General features: G+C 39.5%; 2 protein-coding genes across 2 annotated transcripts; one reads left to right on the plus strand and one right to left on the minus strand.

The window, feature by feature from the left end:
- Positions 1–4,527: 4,527 nt before the first annotated feature.
- Positions 4,528–5,469, plus strand: OR1G1 (olfactory receptor family 1 subfamily G member 1). Its single transcript, XM_069483476.1, has one exon. The coding sequence runs from the start codon at positions 4,528–4,530 to the stop codon at positions 5,467–5,469; it is 942 nt and encodes a 313-aa protein (XP_069339577.1).
- Positions 5,470–8,760: 3,291 nt separating this feature from the next.
- On the minus strand, positions 8,761–9,708 carry LOC138392337 (olfactory receptor 1468-like). Its single transcript, XM_069483107.1, has one exon. The coding sequence runs from the start codon at positions 9,706–9,708 to the stop codon at positions 8,761–8,763; it is 948 nt and encodes a 315-aa protein (XP_069339208.1).
- Positions 9,709–20,373: the final 10,665 nt, after the last annotated feature.

Below are 20,373 nucleotides of genomic sequence, written 5' to 3' on the forward strand. Positions count from 1 at the left end.
CAAAAATAAGAGGTTCTCTAATACTATGAGACAAAAGCAGAAAGTCAAGCAGATGTGATGTCAAGAATCATCATTCAACACATCCAGAGTATGAAGCAATTTTCCTTTTGGTGCCTTTAAGAGGAGTTTTTGTCCAGTTCTTCTCACCATCCACAGTGGGAGGGATACATATGAAGCAGAGAGAAGCCTGAAAATAACAGCCCAGCAACTGGCAAGAACAGCTAGGTAAGGTCTAGGAGAGCAAGACACAGGGCTCTGTTTTGTTTCTTTTTCTTCCTGTTTCTCCTCTGCCCATTTCAGCCTTTGGTGAGTTGGGAGCCCATCTCTCAAAAACAGTTCTGCAATAACCTGATGATATTACACTGCTTTAGTGGCCAAAAAGGGCAAAGACACAGGCTCTTAGAATCATACAGACAATGAGAGTCATCATGATATAAGGAGAATGGAGCACAGGAGTCGACAGTGACTTCTCTCCAAATAATCCCATGATGAACCCTTTCACCCAACCTGCAGCCTGTGCAGGAGAAACACATGTACATGCACAAACACAGGAACATACACACTCATGCCCATGCAGCATTAAGGCATTAGAAGGAGGTAGCTCCAACATATAAGTTTCTCTGCTGTTCATGGAATCTTCATCAAAGAGAAGCTTCTAATTTCTTCCATTTTATACATTTTATGTACCCATGATTTGGTTTAGGGGTAAGCCTTCCTTGATTAATTTATTTTGGAATAAGTAGTGCATTCACATAGTTCAAACTTCAAAATGTGCTAAAAGGCACACATAAAAATCTTTCTCTCTCCTACCTTCCTTCCACTCAATCCCATACCTCTAATCAGTAATCACTGTTATTGGTTTCCTGCTTATTTTTCCAGAAATGTTTAATGAACATCCTAGCCAATATAATATATATTATTTCAGAGAGTGGGATTTAAATGTTTATAGTTGGGACCAATATGGGAAAATGATTATGTCTTGATCACTCCAGTCCACCCACCACATACTTATTCCCTGTTTTTGCACCTTATAACTTCTACTTCTTTCCTCCCTGGATATTTCTTTCCACATCAGAGAACACTCATGGAGAGCATGAGTTCTCTAAATTTTATTTCCATTTTCAAACTTGAACCTGGGTTCAAAGTCATCCAAGTTAAATTCACCAAAAATGGTAATCAATCAATCACAGAAAATTGATGTCTTCTGAAGCAGCACGCAGCTAATATAAAATATAAGTATGATTGTGTTTTAAGTTGTAGGAGTTACAGTTCATAACAAGCCTGGGAAAATGCCTACTGGCCTCCTGTGAAAAGGAAGAAGGACAATGCATTGAAAACATTTTATATTTGGATGAAGTGCTGAGTAGTTATTGGGCAAGAGATGGACTAAAAGTCGAGACTAAACTGTGACAAAAGGAAAAAGAAAGGAGGAAATAAGGTCTCTGGTCAGTGACTTGGGGATTAAGAGGGAAAATGGAGGGGAAATTGGGGCTGAGATTTCTGTCCCTGCTAAGCCAGAAATGGTCAAGATGTGAGATCAAGGAAGGGGAAGATTCTTAGGCCTTTTCTATCTGCCTAAGAGGTGAGGATCGGCTCCAGGAACTGGAGAATGCAGCACCTGTTAAGGTCAGGGAGCGGCAGGGGTGATTGTGCTCACCAAGGCATCAGGTGAGCCCTGTAGATGCAGCTACAAATATGCACTGAGCCCCACTGATCCACCTACTTCACCTAGAGCTCTAAGGGGTATGAGGAATGCAGAGAAAAGCAAGAGACCTTGGAGATTTCAGCTGCCAGCAGACAAAATGGGCTGATTAAAGGAGACCACATGAGAGGGTGGGAAGAGCAGGGACCTTGGAATTAAGCAACTGAGGCTGAATCCAGGCTGGCACTGCCACTGGCTGGATGTGACTTAATCTAGGGGATTATTTATTTATTTTTCTATAGGGGTAGGGAGAGATATCCTTTGCTTATTAATTAAAAAGAATTATTTTAAGAATATTAATTCTTTCCTGGACAAATGCTGAAAATAGCTTCCCATTCTTCTGCTTGTCTTTTTACTTTGTGTGTGATCTTTTTCTTTAAAGGAATTTTTAAATTTAATTTAATCAAGCCAATTATTCTTTTCTTCTATTGTTTCTTCCATTGTTTTTCGCAAAGGCCACTCTTGTCCTAACATGAAATAATTATTGTGCTGTATTTTCTTCCAGTTGCTTTATAGTTATATCTGTAGATATAACGCTTTAACCACTGGGCGTGGTGGGCCACACCTGTAGTCCCAGCTACTTGGGAGGCTGAAGCATGAGGATCACTTGAGCCCAGGAGTTTGAGACCAGCCTGGGCAACATAGAAAGACCCCATCTCTACAAAGAATTTAAAAATTAGCCAGGCATGGTAGCAGGTCCCTGTAGTCCTAGCTACTGGGGAGACTCAGGTGGGAGGATGGCTTGAGCCCAGGAATTCAAGGATTCAGTGAGCTATGATTGTGCCACTGCACTGCTGCCTCCTAGGCAACAGAGTGAGACCCCTTCTGTAATTTAAAAAAAATGCTTTAGCTACCTGAAATTTATTCAGGGATGTGAGATGTGTATTTAAATTATTTTTCCAAAGACTTGACCAGCTTGTCCCAGCATCATTTGTTCACTCTCTCTTCCTTTCCTGCCAATTGGGAATGCCACCTTTAGCAAACCGAAGTCTGATGAATACCGTGCTCTGCTCCCGTGTTTTCTATTTTTTTCCTCTGATGAATTTTTTAATGAGAAGAGAAGCAGCATACAACAGCCCCTGGGGTATCCACGTACAAGAGGAAGATAGTTTAGTGAAAAATGTTCAGGGTCAGTGAAAGAATAAGACATAAGATGCCACTATTGCCTGGTAAGTAGTAATTTTAGTGGGTGTAACCAAGGCAGATGAATTCATAGGCTATGCTTGACTTAGGAGGAAAAAAAGATAGCATGGGGGAAAACTGATTCTATGGGTTAATTCCTCTGCTGAAACACTGTTCTAGTCCAAGAATTTCATACTGTGCATTTGTTTTGTTTGGAATATCTGTGTCTCTGTAACTCTAATGTATCCCCCATATTCCTACAGCCAGAACTCCATTAACTCAAATCTATGTATGAAACTACTAATAAAGAGGTTCGGGCTACTCCATCTGCCTGATATTACCTCTAGCCAAACTCCCTTTCACGCTCTCCATTCTTTGAGGTTTATATTTTCACATGGTAAATTCTTACTGAGCAGCTGTGTTATTCCAGGCTCAGGGCTGATGCTAGATTTCAAAGCTGAACGAGTTAGGCACCTTCTCTGCCTACTCCCAGTGGTGCTCCCAGTAGAACAGAGGGCACTTGTGAGTAAACAGACACAGGGTGGTGTGTGCTGTGATGGGGTAGGCCCAGCATCCGGAAGGTCATGAATGGGAGTTTCTTGTGAGAGGATGAGTTGGAAAAGGCTTCCTAGAAGAAGTGGCATCTAAGATGAGACCTGAAGTTTAGCTAGTCTGATGAATGGGGTCAGAAAGACTATGCCAGCCTGAGAAAACAACATGGGCAAAAGCCCAAAGGTGAGAGAGTGTCTGGGTCTTTTAAGTAATTGAAAGCACAATTGGTACATAGAGTGTGGAGGGAAGGAGGGGGTTCCCTGAGGAACTGGGGGTGTCTGTAATACATGCCAGGTTGATCAAGGGCCTTCAGGCCACGTTAGAAGTTTAGAGTTTGCTCTGAGAGTAATGAGGAGCCCCTGAAGGATTTTTAAGGTGGAATGACAAAATCACATTTGATTTTTGGAAAGCTCATTCTCTCCGTGGTGAGGAGACCAGGTGGCAGGTGGCCATGCCTGGAGGCAGGGCGAAAAATTGCCCAAATATAAGTGAGAAACCACAGTGCCCTGAGTGATGATAGTGACAGCAGGGACTTAGGGTAATGGGTAAACAGAGGGAAGTGGGTAAATTTTAGCTATATTAAGAAAGTAAAATTGCCAAGATTTGGTGGTATTTGGATGTAGGTAGGGAGGAAGAAAAATGAGTCTACCCAGGTTTCTGGCCAGACCAACCATGTAAATAGCAGTGATAATGATTCCCACAATAAACATGATTTACCAATGCTAAAACCCCTTTCCAGTTGCCATGCTTTTTGAAGTATTGGGGAAATAGGCTTATCTATGAAATCCTGGGTTGTGTGACTGTCATAGCTTCTACATGAATACCACAAGAGCAAGGCCAACAAACAACTCCAGCCTAGCCCCAGAATATATGTATTGGATTAATGGTTATGTGATAAAGTTAAAAACCATTTCTCGATTGCAAACAATTCTGTGGTTTCCCACAGCACCAAGCACAGGCATTTGCAAATATTCAGTTGGACCATATGAAATTGCCATTTTTACAGGTCCCAGATAATCAAATATTGGAGATTTCATACGATTCAACCTCACCCTAGAAGATCGACATTGGAATACTGCACGATTTTCAAAGTTCACAATCCAGTGATTACCAATTTCTTTCAATTAACCCAACTTTCTTCTTACAGAAAAATGGGATGGAAAAATCTGACCAACATTGCAGAATTTTTCCTTCTGGGGTTCTCTGAGCAGCTGGGGCAGCAGAAGGTCCTCTTTGGACTCTTCCTGTCCCTGTACTTGGTCACTGTGGCCGGCAACCTCCTCATTATTCTAGCCGTCCTCATGGATGCTCAACTCCACACCCCCATGTACTTCTTCCTGGCCAATCTCTCTCTTGCAGATGCCTGCTTTGTGTCCACTACAGTCCCTAAGATGCTAGCCAACATATGGATCCAGAGTCAGGTCATCTCGTACTCAGGGTGTCTATTACAGCTATATTTTTTCATGCTGTTTGTGATGCTGGAGGCGTTCCTCTTGGCTGTCATGGCCTACGACCGCTACATGGCCATATGCCACCCACTCCACTACATCATGGTCATGAGCCCTGGGCTCTGTGTCTTCCTCGTGTCTGCGTCCTGGATTGTGAATGCCCTCCACTCGCTTCTACACACACTCCTGATGAACAGCCTGTCCTTCTGTGCAGACCACGCGATCCCACACTTCTTCTGCGACATCAACCCCCTCCTGAGTCTCTCCTGCTCAGACCCATTCATCAACGAGCTGGTGATCTTCATCGTTGGGGGTCTCACAGGCCTGGTTTGTGTGCTGTGCCTGATTATCTCTTACACGTACATTTTCTCAACCATCCTGAAGATCCCCTCAGCTCAGGGGAAGCGAAAAGCCTTTTCCACCTGCAGCTCTCATCTCTCTGTGGTCTCTCTCTTTTTTGGGACTTCCTTTTGTGTTTATTTCAGCCACCCCTCAACCCGCTCAGCAGAGAAGGACACAGTTGCATCAGTGATGTACACGGTGGTAACCCCAATGTTGAATCCCTTTATCTATAGTTTGAGGAACCAAGACATGAAGTCTTCCCTGAGAAAGCTAATTTGGGTTAGAAAAATTCCTTCCCCTTAGTAGTAGTGACTTGACATCCAGTATAGGGGTCTCCATCTATCGGTGTTCCCCACACTAAGCACTGAGGAATAGAAGAGGGAGAGAAATTCGAGCCCTCACTTCCAGTACCTATGATCTGAACCTGAAATATTCATGCCTAAGCTACAGGACTGCATCAGAACAAAACTGTCATCAGGTCAGTGTCATTAGGTTATGTTCTTATAATTATTATGTTCTAAAATAGACATCCAGATTTATAATATAATAAAGCAATATTATATTTAATAATGTTATTATTAAATATTATTGTTAATACTTTTAAAACAACATGGAACAACTCATGACCAAAACAAGGGAATAAAGTTTGCTCAACTTTAATTTTTCTGTCACAATTGTGTAAGCTATACCAATTGAGTTGTCTATTGCTGCTGGATATTGTGTCTGCTGTTAATCATCAGTCCTCTTCACTCAGGCCACAAACAAGATTAATTTTTTCCTTAAAATCAATGTGAATGGCCTGCTTCATCTTCAACATCATCTCTTCCCTCCTTAAAATGAGCTATCCATTTGTAAACTACTGATTTCTTTGAGGCATTGTCCCTGTAAACATTTTGTAAAGCATCAATGCTTTCAGTATTCATCTAATTCACCCAAGCTTCACCATAAATGTGAAGTTTGTTTTTACTTCAATTTTAGCAGAATTCATATTCCTCTGATAGAAGCTCTTTTCAAACTGATGTTTTCTTAGTGCCTCAAACTAGATCCTGTTCAGACATGTTATAACAAGTTAAAATGAGTTTATTTTGGTGCAAAAAGAAAATTGAAATCCATATTCAAATTGGAGAAAATACAAATATGGAAATATATGCTGTGTTTATGCATTGGAAGAATTAATATTATCAAAATTCCCATACTACCCAAAGATATCTACAGATTCAATGCAATCCCTATCAAAATTCCAATGTCATTTTTCACAAAAATAGAAAAAACAATTCTAAAATTCATATAGAACTACAAAAGACCCCAAATGGCCAAAACAATATTGAGTAAAAATAACATAGCTGGAGGCCTTGCATTCTTATTTTAAAATATATTATAAAACAATTTTTTTTAAATTTTTTTATTTCAGCATATTACAGGGGTACAAATGTTTAGGTTACGTATATTGCCCTTGCCCCATCCGAGTCAGAGCTTCAGGCGTGTCCATGCCCCAGACGGTGCACACCACACCCACCCATTATGTGTGTAAAACAATTGTAATCAAAACAGCATGGTTTGGGCATAAAAATGGACACATAAACCAATGGAACAGGATAAAAATACCAGAAATAAACCATGCATTTATGGTCAATTGATTTTTTACAGTGGTGCCAAAAACTCATAACGAGGAAAAGACAGTCTATTGAATAAATGGGGCTGAGAAAACTGTATATCCACATGTAGAAGAATGAAATTAAATGCTTATCTTAACCAAACACAAAAATTAACTCAAAGTAGACTAAAGACTTAAATATAAGACCTAAAATTGTAAAACTACTAGAATAAAATATAGGGGGAAAGCTCCACAACATTGGTCAGGGCAAGTAATTTTTTAATATGACCATGAAAGCTCAGGAAACAAAAGCAAAAATAGACAAATGTGATACCATCAAACTACAAAGCTTCTACACAGGAAAATAAAAAATTAACAAAGTGAAGAGATAACCCACATATTGGGGAAAAATATTTGCAAACCATGCATCTGATAAGGGGTTAATATCCAAAACATATAAGAAACTCAAACAACTTAATAGCAAAGAAGCAAGTAACCCAATTTTAAAAATAGGCAAAGGCAGGAATTCAAGTATGGAGTGAGCTATGATCATGCCACTGCACTCCAGCCTGAGTGACAGAGTGAGACCCTGTCTCAAAAATAAATCAATTAATTAAATAAATAAATAAATAGAAGTTTATGCAAAGATTTGATCCACGTTCAAAGTGTGTGTTTGTGAACAACTCTTTTCTATTATTAAACAAAAAAGCCTAACTGTCACTCTCAGTTAATGGACTGAATTCCCTATTAAACCATCCATGAACAAATGACTTTATACTGGCATCTGGGTGAAGAAGAAAAGATGAAAATTTTTGTCTCAAATCAAAGGAAGGACAAACTACAAAAATATACTTCATGATTAAACACTTCTATTTTCCAATTAGAATTTGTTCAATATTGAATTTAAAATATCATCTCCAATAGACTACATGTTTGTGTTATGATAAAGGTATAGTCCACATATTAATAAAATAAAATATTTATGATCACATTTCTGCAATTGATTTTTCTAAAATCTGGACTACTTTACAATCATCTACATTATGTGCTTGGCTTCATGAAAATGCAGTTTTATAAACTTTTCTCCACTTTTTGGTTGTATCTGATGAAAATTATAATTCAAGATCACAATGAGAAATATGAAGAAGATCTGAAGGAAATCTGACAAGTGATTGGAACTAAACTACACAGGACTCTGTAGTCTCAAGATGTAGTAGAGTGCAGTTCTGAGGATTTGGGGCTCCAAAGTCAAACTGCCTGGGTTCAAATCTCAGCTATACCACTTACTTCTTGTGTGATGTTGCATGATAAATTAACCTCTCTATCTCTTTGTCCATAAAATTGGGATAAGAATAGGACCAACTTCATAGAGTTCATGTGTGAATAGATTGTAACAGTGCCTTACATATAGAAAATTACCCAATAAGTGTTTGCTATTTACTATATCTCTTTTAAAGATAGGTTGTTCTGTTTAAGGTCTGTAAAATTACATAAAAATTAAAGAATAGAATGATGTGAGGATATGTATGCAGAGAAGAAATAAGAGATGCCTTTATACAACAGCAAAAAGTAAGGTATTGGAAGAAGAAAACTTCAGGATTATATGTGCTCCATAAGACAGAAAATATTGGGGGTTTCTTTCTTCACTTGAGAGTGTCATTAAAGATTCTTGAATTGGATGAAAACAATGATTACAGTGCTGTTTAAGAAGATAATTCCAAACTAATATGGATAATAGGTGTTGGCACAAAGATATTAAATTTTATTTTCAGACTGCAAGTCCACCTGGGAACGGAGAAAGAAGCATTCTGACTACCCTGGTTTCCTGCCCCCAACTATACTTCAAACACAGCTGTTGTCATCACATTTTGACATTAGCTTTTAACATATGGTTTTGTTTAAGCAAAAGGTTTTAAAAAAAATTTTAAGCCACCAATTTAGAGTGACATTCCATTATAAACATTACCATATCTATAAATTAAAAAATGGTAAAATCCCAATTACCATTTTAGTGAGAAAGAAATTTTCTTTTTGCTAAAGACTCTTCCCAGGGCTCTCTTCATGTCTCTGTTCCTCAGGCTGTAGATGAAGGGGTTCAGCATGGGGGTCACCACAGTGTACATCACAGTCATGACAGTCTCCTTCACAGTATTATGATTTGTGGATGAGCATAAATGTCCCATAATTGTCCCATAGAAGAGAGACACCACCGAGAGGTGGGAGCCACAGGTGGAGAAAGCCTTCTGGATGCCCCCAGCAGAAGGGACCTTGAGGATGGTGGAGACAATTCTTGCATAGGACATAATGATGAGTATGAATGGGATGACAAGAATGAGCCCTCCCATGAAAAATATCACCAACCTATTGACCCAAGTGTCAGAGCAGGCCAGCTTCAACAAAGTAGATGTGTCACAGAAAAAGTGAGGAATCACATTGTCAGCACAGAAGGACAGCCTGGCCATGAGCAGGGTGTGCAACATGGCATGGGCAGTGGTCAGCACCCAGGACAGCGCCAGCAGAGACAGACAAACCTCGTAGCTCATGATGGTGGTGTAGTGCAGAGGGAAACAGACGGCCACATAGCGGTCATGGGCCATAACCACAAGGAGGAAGCTCTCCAGAACTCCAAAAAACAAATAAAAATACATCTGGGCCAGGCAGCTTGCATAGGGGATGGAAGGGACTTGGCTCTGCATGTTCTGGAGCAATTTGGGCATTGTGACAGAGGAAAAACAGAGGTCAGAGAAGGACAAGTTACTAAGAAACAAATACATGGGTATGTGGAGATGGGAGTCCAGATGAATGAGGACAATGATGAGGAGGTTCCCCAGGACGGTGGTAAGATACATGGCCAGGAACAGGGCATAGAACAGGTTTTGGTGCTCTGGCTGGATAGGCAGGCCCAGGAGGAGGAACTCTGAGATGACAGTTAGGTTCTTCTTTGTCATTCTGTGACTCTACTGTCTTCATGAAGAATATAATGCTCCTTAAAATCTAAAGATAACAAAGAAATATATCTCTATGATGTGTGGCCTATTGTCAAAGGGCAAATAAGTGAGAATTTAGGAACAGTGGTAGACTGGCTCCTACAACACCGCTTCTATTGAAACTGCCTTGTCAAAGCCAATGATGACTCTAAATTCATGTCTCTGAATTCAATAACATCATGTCTAACACTAATGATCACTTTCTACTTCATGAAACTCTCCCTTCTCCTGGTCAAGTGACACTTTACCTTTGTGATTTTTTTTTCCTCCCCTACCTAGGAATACTTCACACTCTCCTTAGGGAACTGCTTCTGTTCCATCATTCTTTGAATATTACTGCTTCTCAGAGTATTATCCTTATACATTTCCCCAAATATGCCAGTGAATCCCAAGCGTGTTTCTTCAACCCACACCACTCCCCTGAGCTATAGACCTAGATGTTCAGCTCCCTGATGAACATTCTATTTGCATGTTTCACTGACACCTCAAACCTCATCTTTCTGATACTAAGTTTGTCGTCTTCCCTGTTCCATATGTGAGCCACCCGAGTATTCTCTGCCTACCTATGCCATCTTCAGGTTATTCAAGTCAGAAACCTGAGAGTCATCCTTGACTCCTACCTATCCTTCACTCCTCTCATTCAATTAATACATCTCATACATCTCATCAATTCCTCTTTCTAAACATCTCTCCTTATGCCCATTCTTTGCATCCCATAGACACCTTTCAGGTCACCTGCTTTTTTCACCTGAATAGTTTCAACAGATTTGGTCTCCCCACATCTATTTTTGCTCCCTTACAGTCTGTTGACTTTATCTAGAATTATATTTTCATAACTCAAACCTGCTAAAGAGGTTCTCCTTTCTATTAAGATAATCTCCAAAATGGTTAACACGACCCACAAGGCTGTATTTCACCAGATTAATTAGTTCCTGCCTACCCCTCTCTCTCTCTCTCTACTCCAGGAACATTGGGTTTCTCCCACCATCCCAAAGGTATCTGCTCTCACCCACCATGGCATATGATAGCACCATGGCCTTGAACATGCTGTCTCAATCCTATTCCTTCCCTTCTCCTGGCAACTTATATTGTAGGTCATTAAATCTGAGATTTTTGCTCTTTGCTAGACTTTAATAATAGAGAAAATATCTATCTTGCTCACTGCTGAACCCCAACATCTAGAACAACATGTGCCCCCCCCCCAAAAAGAAAGTATGCTACCTACAGGACTACTGAATTCCTTCAACAGAAACCAAAAACACTGGAGGTTAGAACATTCACTGCCACTGAGCCTTTCCAAGTCAAGAGCTCTCGCATATAAATCCTTTGTTTTGATTTATATATAACTGCACTGTAGGCTTGTCAGAACTTCATTCCAGAATAGTCCCCCATCTCAATCCACCCTGTTATATGGCTTAATGTCATTCTACTCAGAGAACAATGCCATGATTTTGTTCCTTGAGATTCAGCCCACACAATATTAAGGTACTGATGTAGGAAGAAATGAGACTGACGTGGAAGTCTTAAGATCATGGGGAAAAACAAAAATAATGAGGATAATTTCCAATCTCTCAGACCTAGTTCCTGGGCTTGTCTAGATACCCCTTCCACAGTGTGACATTATAGGAGTTTTAAAATTCCTACAAACCCTGAAGAGACAGAAGGGACCCCTCACTGCAAAATATTCACCAAGATTGTGGAGTTTAATCTAGAGATATTAGTGTCTTTCCACACTTGGACAGAAAAAAGAAAGATGTAGTGCTATGTTTTAGTGGTGAGAAGGACCTATCTTTGAAATTCTTCAGGAATTTCCCATCCTGGGAACTAAGTTTGTACCATCCCTTGTTAAAACATGTGATTAGGGAGCCAAATCAGTCAGATATCACTTACCAATGCTGCCATTGATGAGATGGGGCATATGAGCTTTATCTACTCTTTCCATGTCTACTCTTTCCATTAATTTCTTCAACTTTAAAATAGCAATACTGACTTAACCCTGCCAACCCCACAAAGCTGTTGTAAAGTTGAAGTCCCTTGTGGGAATTCCTTGCAAAGTATAAAGACTCTTTCATGCAATACAATTGACCCTGGGACACTTCTAGGGGTTAGGGGCACCAAAGCCCTGTGCCAGCAAAAATCCACATATAATTTTTGATTCTCCCAAAACTTAACTACTAATAGCCTACTGTTGTCCAAAATCCTTACCAATGACATATAAACAGCCAATTAACACATATTTTGTATACTATATTATTATATACTACATTCTCACAATAAAGTAAGCTAGAGGGGAAAAAAGATGCTATTAGGAAAATCATACAGAAGAGAAAATGTATTTACTATTCATTAAGTGGAAGTGGATCATTACAAAGGTCTTCATCCTTATCATTTTCACGTTGAATAGGCGGAATAGGAGGAGGAAATAGAGGGATTGGTCTTGCTGTCTCAGGGGTGGCAGAGGCAGAAGAAAATCTGCATGTAAGTGGACCCACATGGTTCAAACCTATGCTGTACAAGGGTCAATTGTGCTTATGAGTACTATTTTAAATAAAGACATTGAATCTGATAAACACTAATGAGGATATTTCTAAAATGTCAATTAGTTATTTGGATTTTATACTGCCTAGAGAACAATCCCACATAGTCATGTCAAAGAACCTTAGCAATCTGGACCCCAAGGTTGGAAGGGTCCTATGGGATACAACTTCCAGCCTAACTTACCAGGTATGTCTGAAGATAATTCCAAGACCTGAACCTGGGATCCTTCACTCTTTTATACAGGCACGAGATACAGCCTCAATAGTCATCACCTAAATCTACACCACCCCTTCACACTTCTCCTGTTCTATGTTTTGCAGGGCCTAGGGATAATAGTTCCCAGCAGAACCTAGATCCTGGAGAAACTAATTAACAACAGACAAAGTAATTTCCCAGGGCCTCCCTGGGACAAATCCCCTAGGAGGTCTAGAGCAGGCACTTCTACATAACTACCCTTCCTGGAGTAGGGAACAGACAGAAGAGGAAGCAAGATTGTGCCCAAGTCCCACCAGGGATGCTGCTCTGACTACCACCGCTCACAAGATTGCTTCCTTTTCTGAATATTTCATTATTTTAATTCCTAAAATATTTGCTTTCTGAAAATCATAATAGTTATAATGAATTATTCTGTCTTGACCAATTATTCCTTCAAAAGTATTGTCCTAAAAATAAGAAAGAAATGTCCTTTTATGAATCAACTAATTCATTTAATTTCATCATTTATTCCTGCTACATTTAGGAAAAGTCACTTTGAGTTTTTCCACACACCCTTCATCACTGAATTTTGTTTTTGGGGGTTTTTATATTTTATTTTTTTTACTAGAAATAATAAATTTATTAAAGTTGTGAGATACAAGGTTAATATACAAAACTTGATTGTATCTCTATATACCAGCAAAAAGTATTTGAAAACAAAATTTAAAATATATTTTCATTACAGTATCATAAAATATCAAATAAGAAATACGTTTAACAAAATATGTGCAAGACTTTTACACTGAAAAAAAATTACTGATAAAATGTAAAGACATAATTAATGGGGATATATATACCATATTTATGGAAGAGTCAATATTATTAAGATGGCAATTATCCCTAAATTGCTTATAGGCGCTATATAATTCCAATCAGAATCAGCAGGCTTTGTATTTTAGAAATTGACAGGCTGATATACATATTTACATGTAAATGCAAAGGATCTAGAATAGCTAAAATTACCCTGAAAAACATAATCACTACCTGGTTTACAGACTGCAACTAGTTAAAAAATTTCACCACCACTGAATTTTGAAATCCAATCCCAGTCTTTAAACACAGCACAATTGCCACTTCCTGCACAATTACTTCTTAATTTCTCCCAGCCACATATGACAACTTTATCTTGAACCTTTATGAGTTAAGTGGGGAAAAAAGATAAACGGAAAGAAAATAGCATTCTGAGAAAGTAAACAACATATGCAAACCTTCAAGAGGTAAAGACAACATGGTGTACTCAAGAAACTAAAGTGCGCTCACTGTGGCTGAAACATATTGTATGTAAGAAGGAAAGAATTCAAGGCGGGGGCAAGAGAACCAGGCAGGGGCCTGATCATGAAAAGTCTTATAAGATGTAATACGGAGCATCACCTTCATCCTAAGGGGAAAATCTATAAATGGTTTCAGGAATGGCATTTGTATGCTCAGATTTAATCCACAGAAAATAAAAGTGAGGAGAGTGGACCAACATTAAACAATCAGAAAGGCAGATCAATCATTTAGAAAGCTATTTCAGTAACCCCAAGTCAGAGATTGAGGTGACTTGAATTTATGTAGTGGGGAAAGGGCTTCAATTATACATATTAGAGAAATATGGACACCTATAAATATTCTTAACTAATCTGTATTTTAATACAAAATAAATGAATAAAATAAAACTTTAATTAATCTGGTGAAACAAATAAGGGAGAGCTTATTATCAATTAACTATTATCAAAGGATAATAGTTGCCAAAGACTATCTTCTTGGATAACTGGATTTATGGCCTCTTTTTTTTTTTTTTTTTTTTTTTGAGACAGAGTCTCACTCTATTGCCCGGGCTAGAGTGCAGTGGCATCAGCCTAACTCACAGCAACCTCAAACTCCTGGGCTCAAGCGATCCTCCTGCCTCAGCCTCCCGAGTAGCTGGGACTATAGGCATGCGCCACCATGCCCCCCTAATTTTTTTATATACATATTTTTTTAGTTGTCCATATAATTTCTTTCTATTTTTAGTAGAGACGGAGTCTCACTCTTGCTCAGGCTGGTCTCGAACTCCTCAGCTCAAACGATCCGCCCGCCTCAGCCTCCCAGGGTGCTAGGATTACAGGCATGAGCCACCGCACGCGGCCTATAGCCTCTTCTAATCTCTCTCTTATGCACCGAATGGTTTAACCACCTAAGATTTTCTCACATCAGTCTCTTTAAAAATAAAAGAGGTAGATCTCTGCTTCTACATCAAATATAATGGGTTGCAGGAAACTACAATGTTCCTTCTGCAACAATTAGAGTTTTAAAAGGTAAATTTTAAAATTATATTTTAAAGGCATCAGAGGGTGGCAGAAGCACCAAAAACCACATAAACTAAAGTTTCAGAGAGAGGAGAACTGTTCTGGGATGAGGTAACTCCAATTGGCTATTTTTTCCTTGGGGCATAAACTGAAGATCTTTGCTGGGAAAAAGAAAGCATCAAAGCTTATAGCACTTATGCAGGGCTGGAATAACAAACTGGCAACTCGAGGGGCTTCAAACACATGGACTGTTTTCCCCATGAGACATTTGAAAAATCTGCTGGAATGCTGGGAATCTAGGCAGAAGCAACTAAAAGACAGGAAAAAGTCTTCCACAGTCTTTCAGGACTGAGACCAAAAATATATATATTGAAGGAAGAGGCCTTTGTCAAACATATGTCTGGTCTCTCCCTCAACATATTTGTCAAACTTTGAATTTTCATGTAGCAAAAGGCCAAAGAACTCAGCTAAAACCTCTGAAGAGAATCCCCCATTATCTTTCAGGGCTGAGGATATCATGACTCATCAGGCTTTCAGTCAAAAGCCCAGGAGGAACACGACCTATGAACGAGGACAAACTTAGTCTTCCTAAAGTTACAACCCAATTCTAAACCCAAATCAATCCCTGATTGTATCGAGGTTATCAACCTACTCACCATATCTGCATAACAGAGGAAAGGAAGAACCTTCTCTGGTAGAGACAACAGCATTTGGGGCGACTATAACCCTAGTATGCATAACTTCCAGCATATACTAATAAATTACTACACATATGCAAAAGGAAAAATCATATGACCAATAATGAAGACCAAAAAAAAAATTCTAACAATGATTCTGATTTTAGAGATGGCAGACATAAAATTTAAAATAACAATTAATGTATAAAAACAGATAAAAGCATACTAAATATTCACTAGCAAATTGCATTAATTTTAAAAACCACAATAAACATTCTACAAGTGAAAAATACAGTATCCAGAATTAAGAACTCAGTGGATGAGTTTAACAGCAGAGTGGACGTACCAGGATACAGAATCAATAAACTAGAAAACAGGTCAATATAAAATACCTAAACTGAAGCAAAAAAAAAAAATTAAAAGAAAAACCCAGATGAGATCATACTAGATACATGGAACATGCACAGAAGGCCTAAATGTGTATCATGAAGTCCCAGAAAGACAGGAGAAAGAGAATAGAACAGCAGAGGTATTTGAGAAAATAATGACCAAGAATTTTCCAAACCAATAAAAGACATAACACTATACATTGAAGGAGCTCAGCAAACTCCACGTAGTAAAATAAGGAAAACCAAACATGAGCATATCAGAGAAAAACTACCTAAAACTAAATACAAAGGAAAACCTTAAAAGCTGCTGGAGGGCAGGAAGCAGCAAGGGTCATTACCTTCATTAAGTATGGCTTAGTCCATTCAATCTACTATAAAAAAAAATGTCATAGACATAAACTGGTGACTTATAAATAACAGGAATTTATTTCTCATGGTTGTTTCTGGAGGCTGAGAAGTCCAAGATCTATTTACCAGAAGGTCAAGTGTCTGGTGAGTGCCCATTTCCTGGTTCGCAGATGGCCATCTTTCTGCTGTGTCCACACATGTCAAAAAGGGAAAAGGGAGCTCTCTGGGGTCTCTTTTAAAAGGGCACAGATTCCATTCCTGAGGTCTCTGCCCTCATGACCTAATCACATCTCAAAGATCACACCTTCAAATGCCATGCATTGGAGATTAGGTTTCAACAGATGGATTTTGAAGCGACACAAAGGAAATGTGTTTCCATGTATTTCACAAAGGAAATAATGTTTAATTATTAAGAGAAATAATTTGATCCAAGATTAATGCTTAAGATTTCCCAGACCTCTGATGAGCCAAAGACAGACTGCAATATGCATGAACTCTGCATTATTTCTGGTTTACTCTTACTCCTAGGGCACGTTTTAGGATTGCTATGCACTAAATAGTTGGATTACTTCTTGTAAACAAGACTCATTTCCCAGGACCCTCACCTCTAGATATTAACATTGGAGCAATTATCCATGTTCATTTCAAGGGCTGTCTTGGGATGGCCTCCCCAAGGCCTCTCCAAAGCTGATAAATAGGCCTGATATGGTTCCTGGTCAGCCCCTTCCTTGATGAATCTGGGATCCGAGCATCAGCTCTCAAATCCCCCAGCCTCATCAGGGCATAAACAGCCTAATTCTGTCTCCTCTTTTGCAGGAACTAAAGACCCAGGCAGCAAGTCCCCTACTCCCCACCTTTAGCCAATAGGACAAAGTGCCAAGTCCTATTCAGAAAACAGCATGTTAAAGTCTTTTATGTCCTGAATGACTTTTCATTCCTATATGGAGGAAAGTAGAGGCAGCAGCACCAGTGAACTCTGAGAGCAGCACAGAGCAGTGGGTAAGGTTTGGACGTCTCAGGCTCATGCTTTCTCTTTCTCTCTCTCTTCTCTCCTTTCTTCTCCATTTTCTCTCACACACAAACATACATACTCTGGGAACTCATAACCTAACCTTTTAGTATTTGAAGGTAATATAAAAATACCTCGAATCTTGCAAGCACTGTACAGTTTGCAAATTTCTTTCACATGCACCAATGCATGTAATTCTCACAACCTGCAAGAATGGCTATACAGATAAGACGAGGAGGCTCGGGGTGGGGCAAGGGGTGCCCTGCTCAAAACCATACAGCTAGGGTACAACAAACATGGTACCAAAGCCCACTTTTCCTACTGTAAGTTTGGAGCCCTTTGTCACACTGCTCCTACAATCCCTCCCCTCACAGCTGAGCAACACAACAGAGGTGTTTGTGTCTCTAAGACCATCTGACCACACAGGTGTTCAGAAGTCACTCACTTTTACAGACTCAGAGCAGGGTTTCCCAAAGTGTAGGATCAGAATCACTGGGTGCTTGCTGAAAAGGACTTGGTTCTCAGAACAGAACCAGTACCACAAGTGAAGTGGTCAGAAAGTCTGCTTTTTGTTTTAAAGCATCACAGGTGACCCTGATGCACATTAGAGCATGGGGGTGGTGCTTGCTTTGGTAGTCAGAAAAAAGAGGTATCAATTCCTCTGGGGTTCCTCTGGCTTTCCCCGGTCTTGTCACCTGCCCCCTACCCTCCCTCCTGTCAAGCAGATGTCTCAGAGAGCCCTGAAACTCAGGGACCAGACGGTGGAGGGAAGCAGTCTCTGATGGGGTCTGAGGAGGTGGAAGACATTTCTCCCCATGGCAGAGAGTGGCCAAGTGTGCTCAGGGTTGCGGTCACTGCAGGGAGTCACCCTGGTGCTCTTTTTCATGCTCAGGTCACTTTGGGGTTCTTGGAGTGGTTTCGGGGAAAAACCATCAGTTCCTCTTTCTTTTTCAATCCTTCGTTTTTCTAAGTGGCAAGCAGCAGCCCTTTCACTAGCCTCAAGTTTCCAGGTTTTCTCCTTCTTCTCAGTGGCAGGCTAACACAACGCAAACACACAGCCTGGCACTCTGGTCATGTGTTTGTCTCTGCCATCAGATCACACTGTGGCTTTGAGCAGATCCTTATGCTTAAGGGTGCACATAAGCAGCGTGAAATGAGTTCATTCGTGGTGTTGAACCATAGGAGACCTATGTGGGTAATGAATAACAGAGGTGAGAAGCTGTGCATACAAACAGTCTCTAGGGCATATCCTAAGGGTTACTCGAGTTTTCACTCAAATGCCAGAGGACCACCACATCATTACTCTGTAATCTGGAACTTCATTTATAAAGAGAGTTTAGCCATCACTTACTTCCACTAAAACCTTGAATTGGCTCCAAAACGATCACTCAGCCTACAACATCATGCAGCCTGTTTGAGTCCCTTCTGTAGTGGGGAATCCACTTCCTCCCCAGATCCCCTCACTGGCACAGGGCTTAGGTCTTCTGGGTGACAGCCTGGCTCATATTTCTGTCTCTCCTTTATTCTCTAGTTCCTGACCTGGGCGATCCATATCCCTTTGTATGGGAAGCTCGTAATGATATATCCCCCTATCTTCTCTCTCCCATGTAGTTGCACCAGATGGCCAGACACAAATGAGTCACCACCTCAACACCCTGGGCCATGCCCTGTGGACACAGGGTGGGCTGAGGCTGCTCCTGTCTGAGTGCGGGCAGAGCCAGGCCTAGGATACAGGCAAGAGTGGGGACCTTGTTCCTCTTTGTACTGAGAGCAGAGTTTCCTACTGGAAGGGGTGGGAAATAGAAATTTGAGGAATTAGTTAAGAATAGGACTCCATATACCACCCCCATAACCGCTTCTCCCATTTGCAATCAGCCTTTAAGTTTGGACAGCTACTTCCACGTACAGCATTTCAGTTCTTTCTCCTAACTCCAGGTGAGGTGGTCATTGTAACTCTCATTTAATACATGCCCAAATAGTTAGACTGTAAAATTTGGAGGTAGAATAGGGTAGAAAAAGCCCAACGCCATCAGACACTAGTTGAGCATATTTGAGAAACATGTTAACACCTTCTAAGGCTCAGTTGCCTCCTCTATAAAATGGGATAACAGAAACAAATAGTTCTGTTGTGGACTAAATGCTATATATATATATACACACACACACACACACACACATAGCACTGTATATGTATATATAGCATTCTATATGTATATGTGCATACATATATATATACACACATTTATATCAGTTAACCCATTTTCTGACCAAATGAAGGGTAGCACGTGATATTTTGATATCTGCATGCAAGCATAATGATCAAATCAGGGTCACCTCAAATATTTATCATTTCTTTATGCTGGGAACATTTCAAATCTTCTCTTCTAGCTATTTTGAAATATACAATGCATTGTTGTTAATCATAGTGTGCTATCAAATACTAGAACTTATTCCTTCATCAATGTTTTATACAGTATACAGATCCTTCACTTCCCTGTTTAAATTTATAAGTAAATATTTTTATGCTATTACAAATGAGATGTTTTTCTTAATTTTTTGGATAGTTTTTTGTTAGTGTATAGAAACACAACTGATTTTTGTAATTTGATTTTTTATCCTGTAATTTTACTGAATTTATCAGTTCTAGCTGTTTTTCTGTGGAGTCTTTATGATTTACTACATATAAGAGCATGTCATCTACAAATAGAGACAATTTTGCTTCTTCCTTTTCAATTTGGATGCCTTTTATGTCTTTCTCTTGCCTAATTGCTCTCCTAGGACTTCCAGTACTGTACTGAATAGAAGCTGGGAGAGTGGGATCCTTGTCTCGTTTTTGATCTGTTGAGCATGATGTTAGCTATGGGCTTGTCAAATATGGTCTTAATTAAGTTGTACATTTCTTCTACACCTAATTTGTTGAGAGTCTTTATCATGAAAAGATGGTGTGTTTTGTCAAATTCTTTTTATGAATCTATTGAGATGATCATGTGATGCTTAGCCTTCATTTTGTTAATGTGGTGTATCTGTTTACTTACTTTTATGATCTGTCGGGTTTAGTCTTCATTTATAAAATGATTTTTTTATTTTCAATTTTTTCTTTAATTCTATCCACTCATTTCTGAATTTTTCTGATTATGATT

The sequence above is a fragment of the Eulemur rufifrons genome, chromosome 9 (genome assembly GCF_041146395.1).
Source record: "Eulemur rufifrons isolate Redbay chromosome 9, OSU_ERuf_1, whole genome shotgun sequence".
Classification (NCBI taxonomy): Eukaryota; Metazoa; Chordata; class Mammalia; order Primates; family Lemuridae; genus Eulemur; species Eulemur rufifrons.

Excerpts from the sequence above, each read along its gene's own strand:
- OR1G1 (XM_069483476.1), top strand. The coding sequence starts at position 4,528 with ATGGGATGGAAAAATCTGACCAACATTGCAGAATTTTTCCTTCTGGGG.
- LOC138392337 (XM_069483107.1), bottom strand. The coding sequence starts at position 9,708 with ATGACAAAGAAGAACCTAACTGTCATCTCAGAGTTCCTCCTCCTGGGC.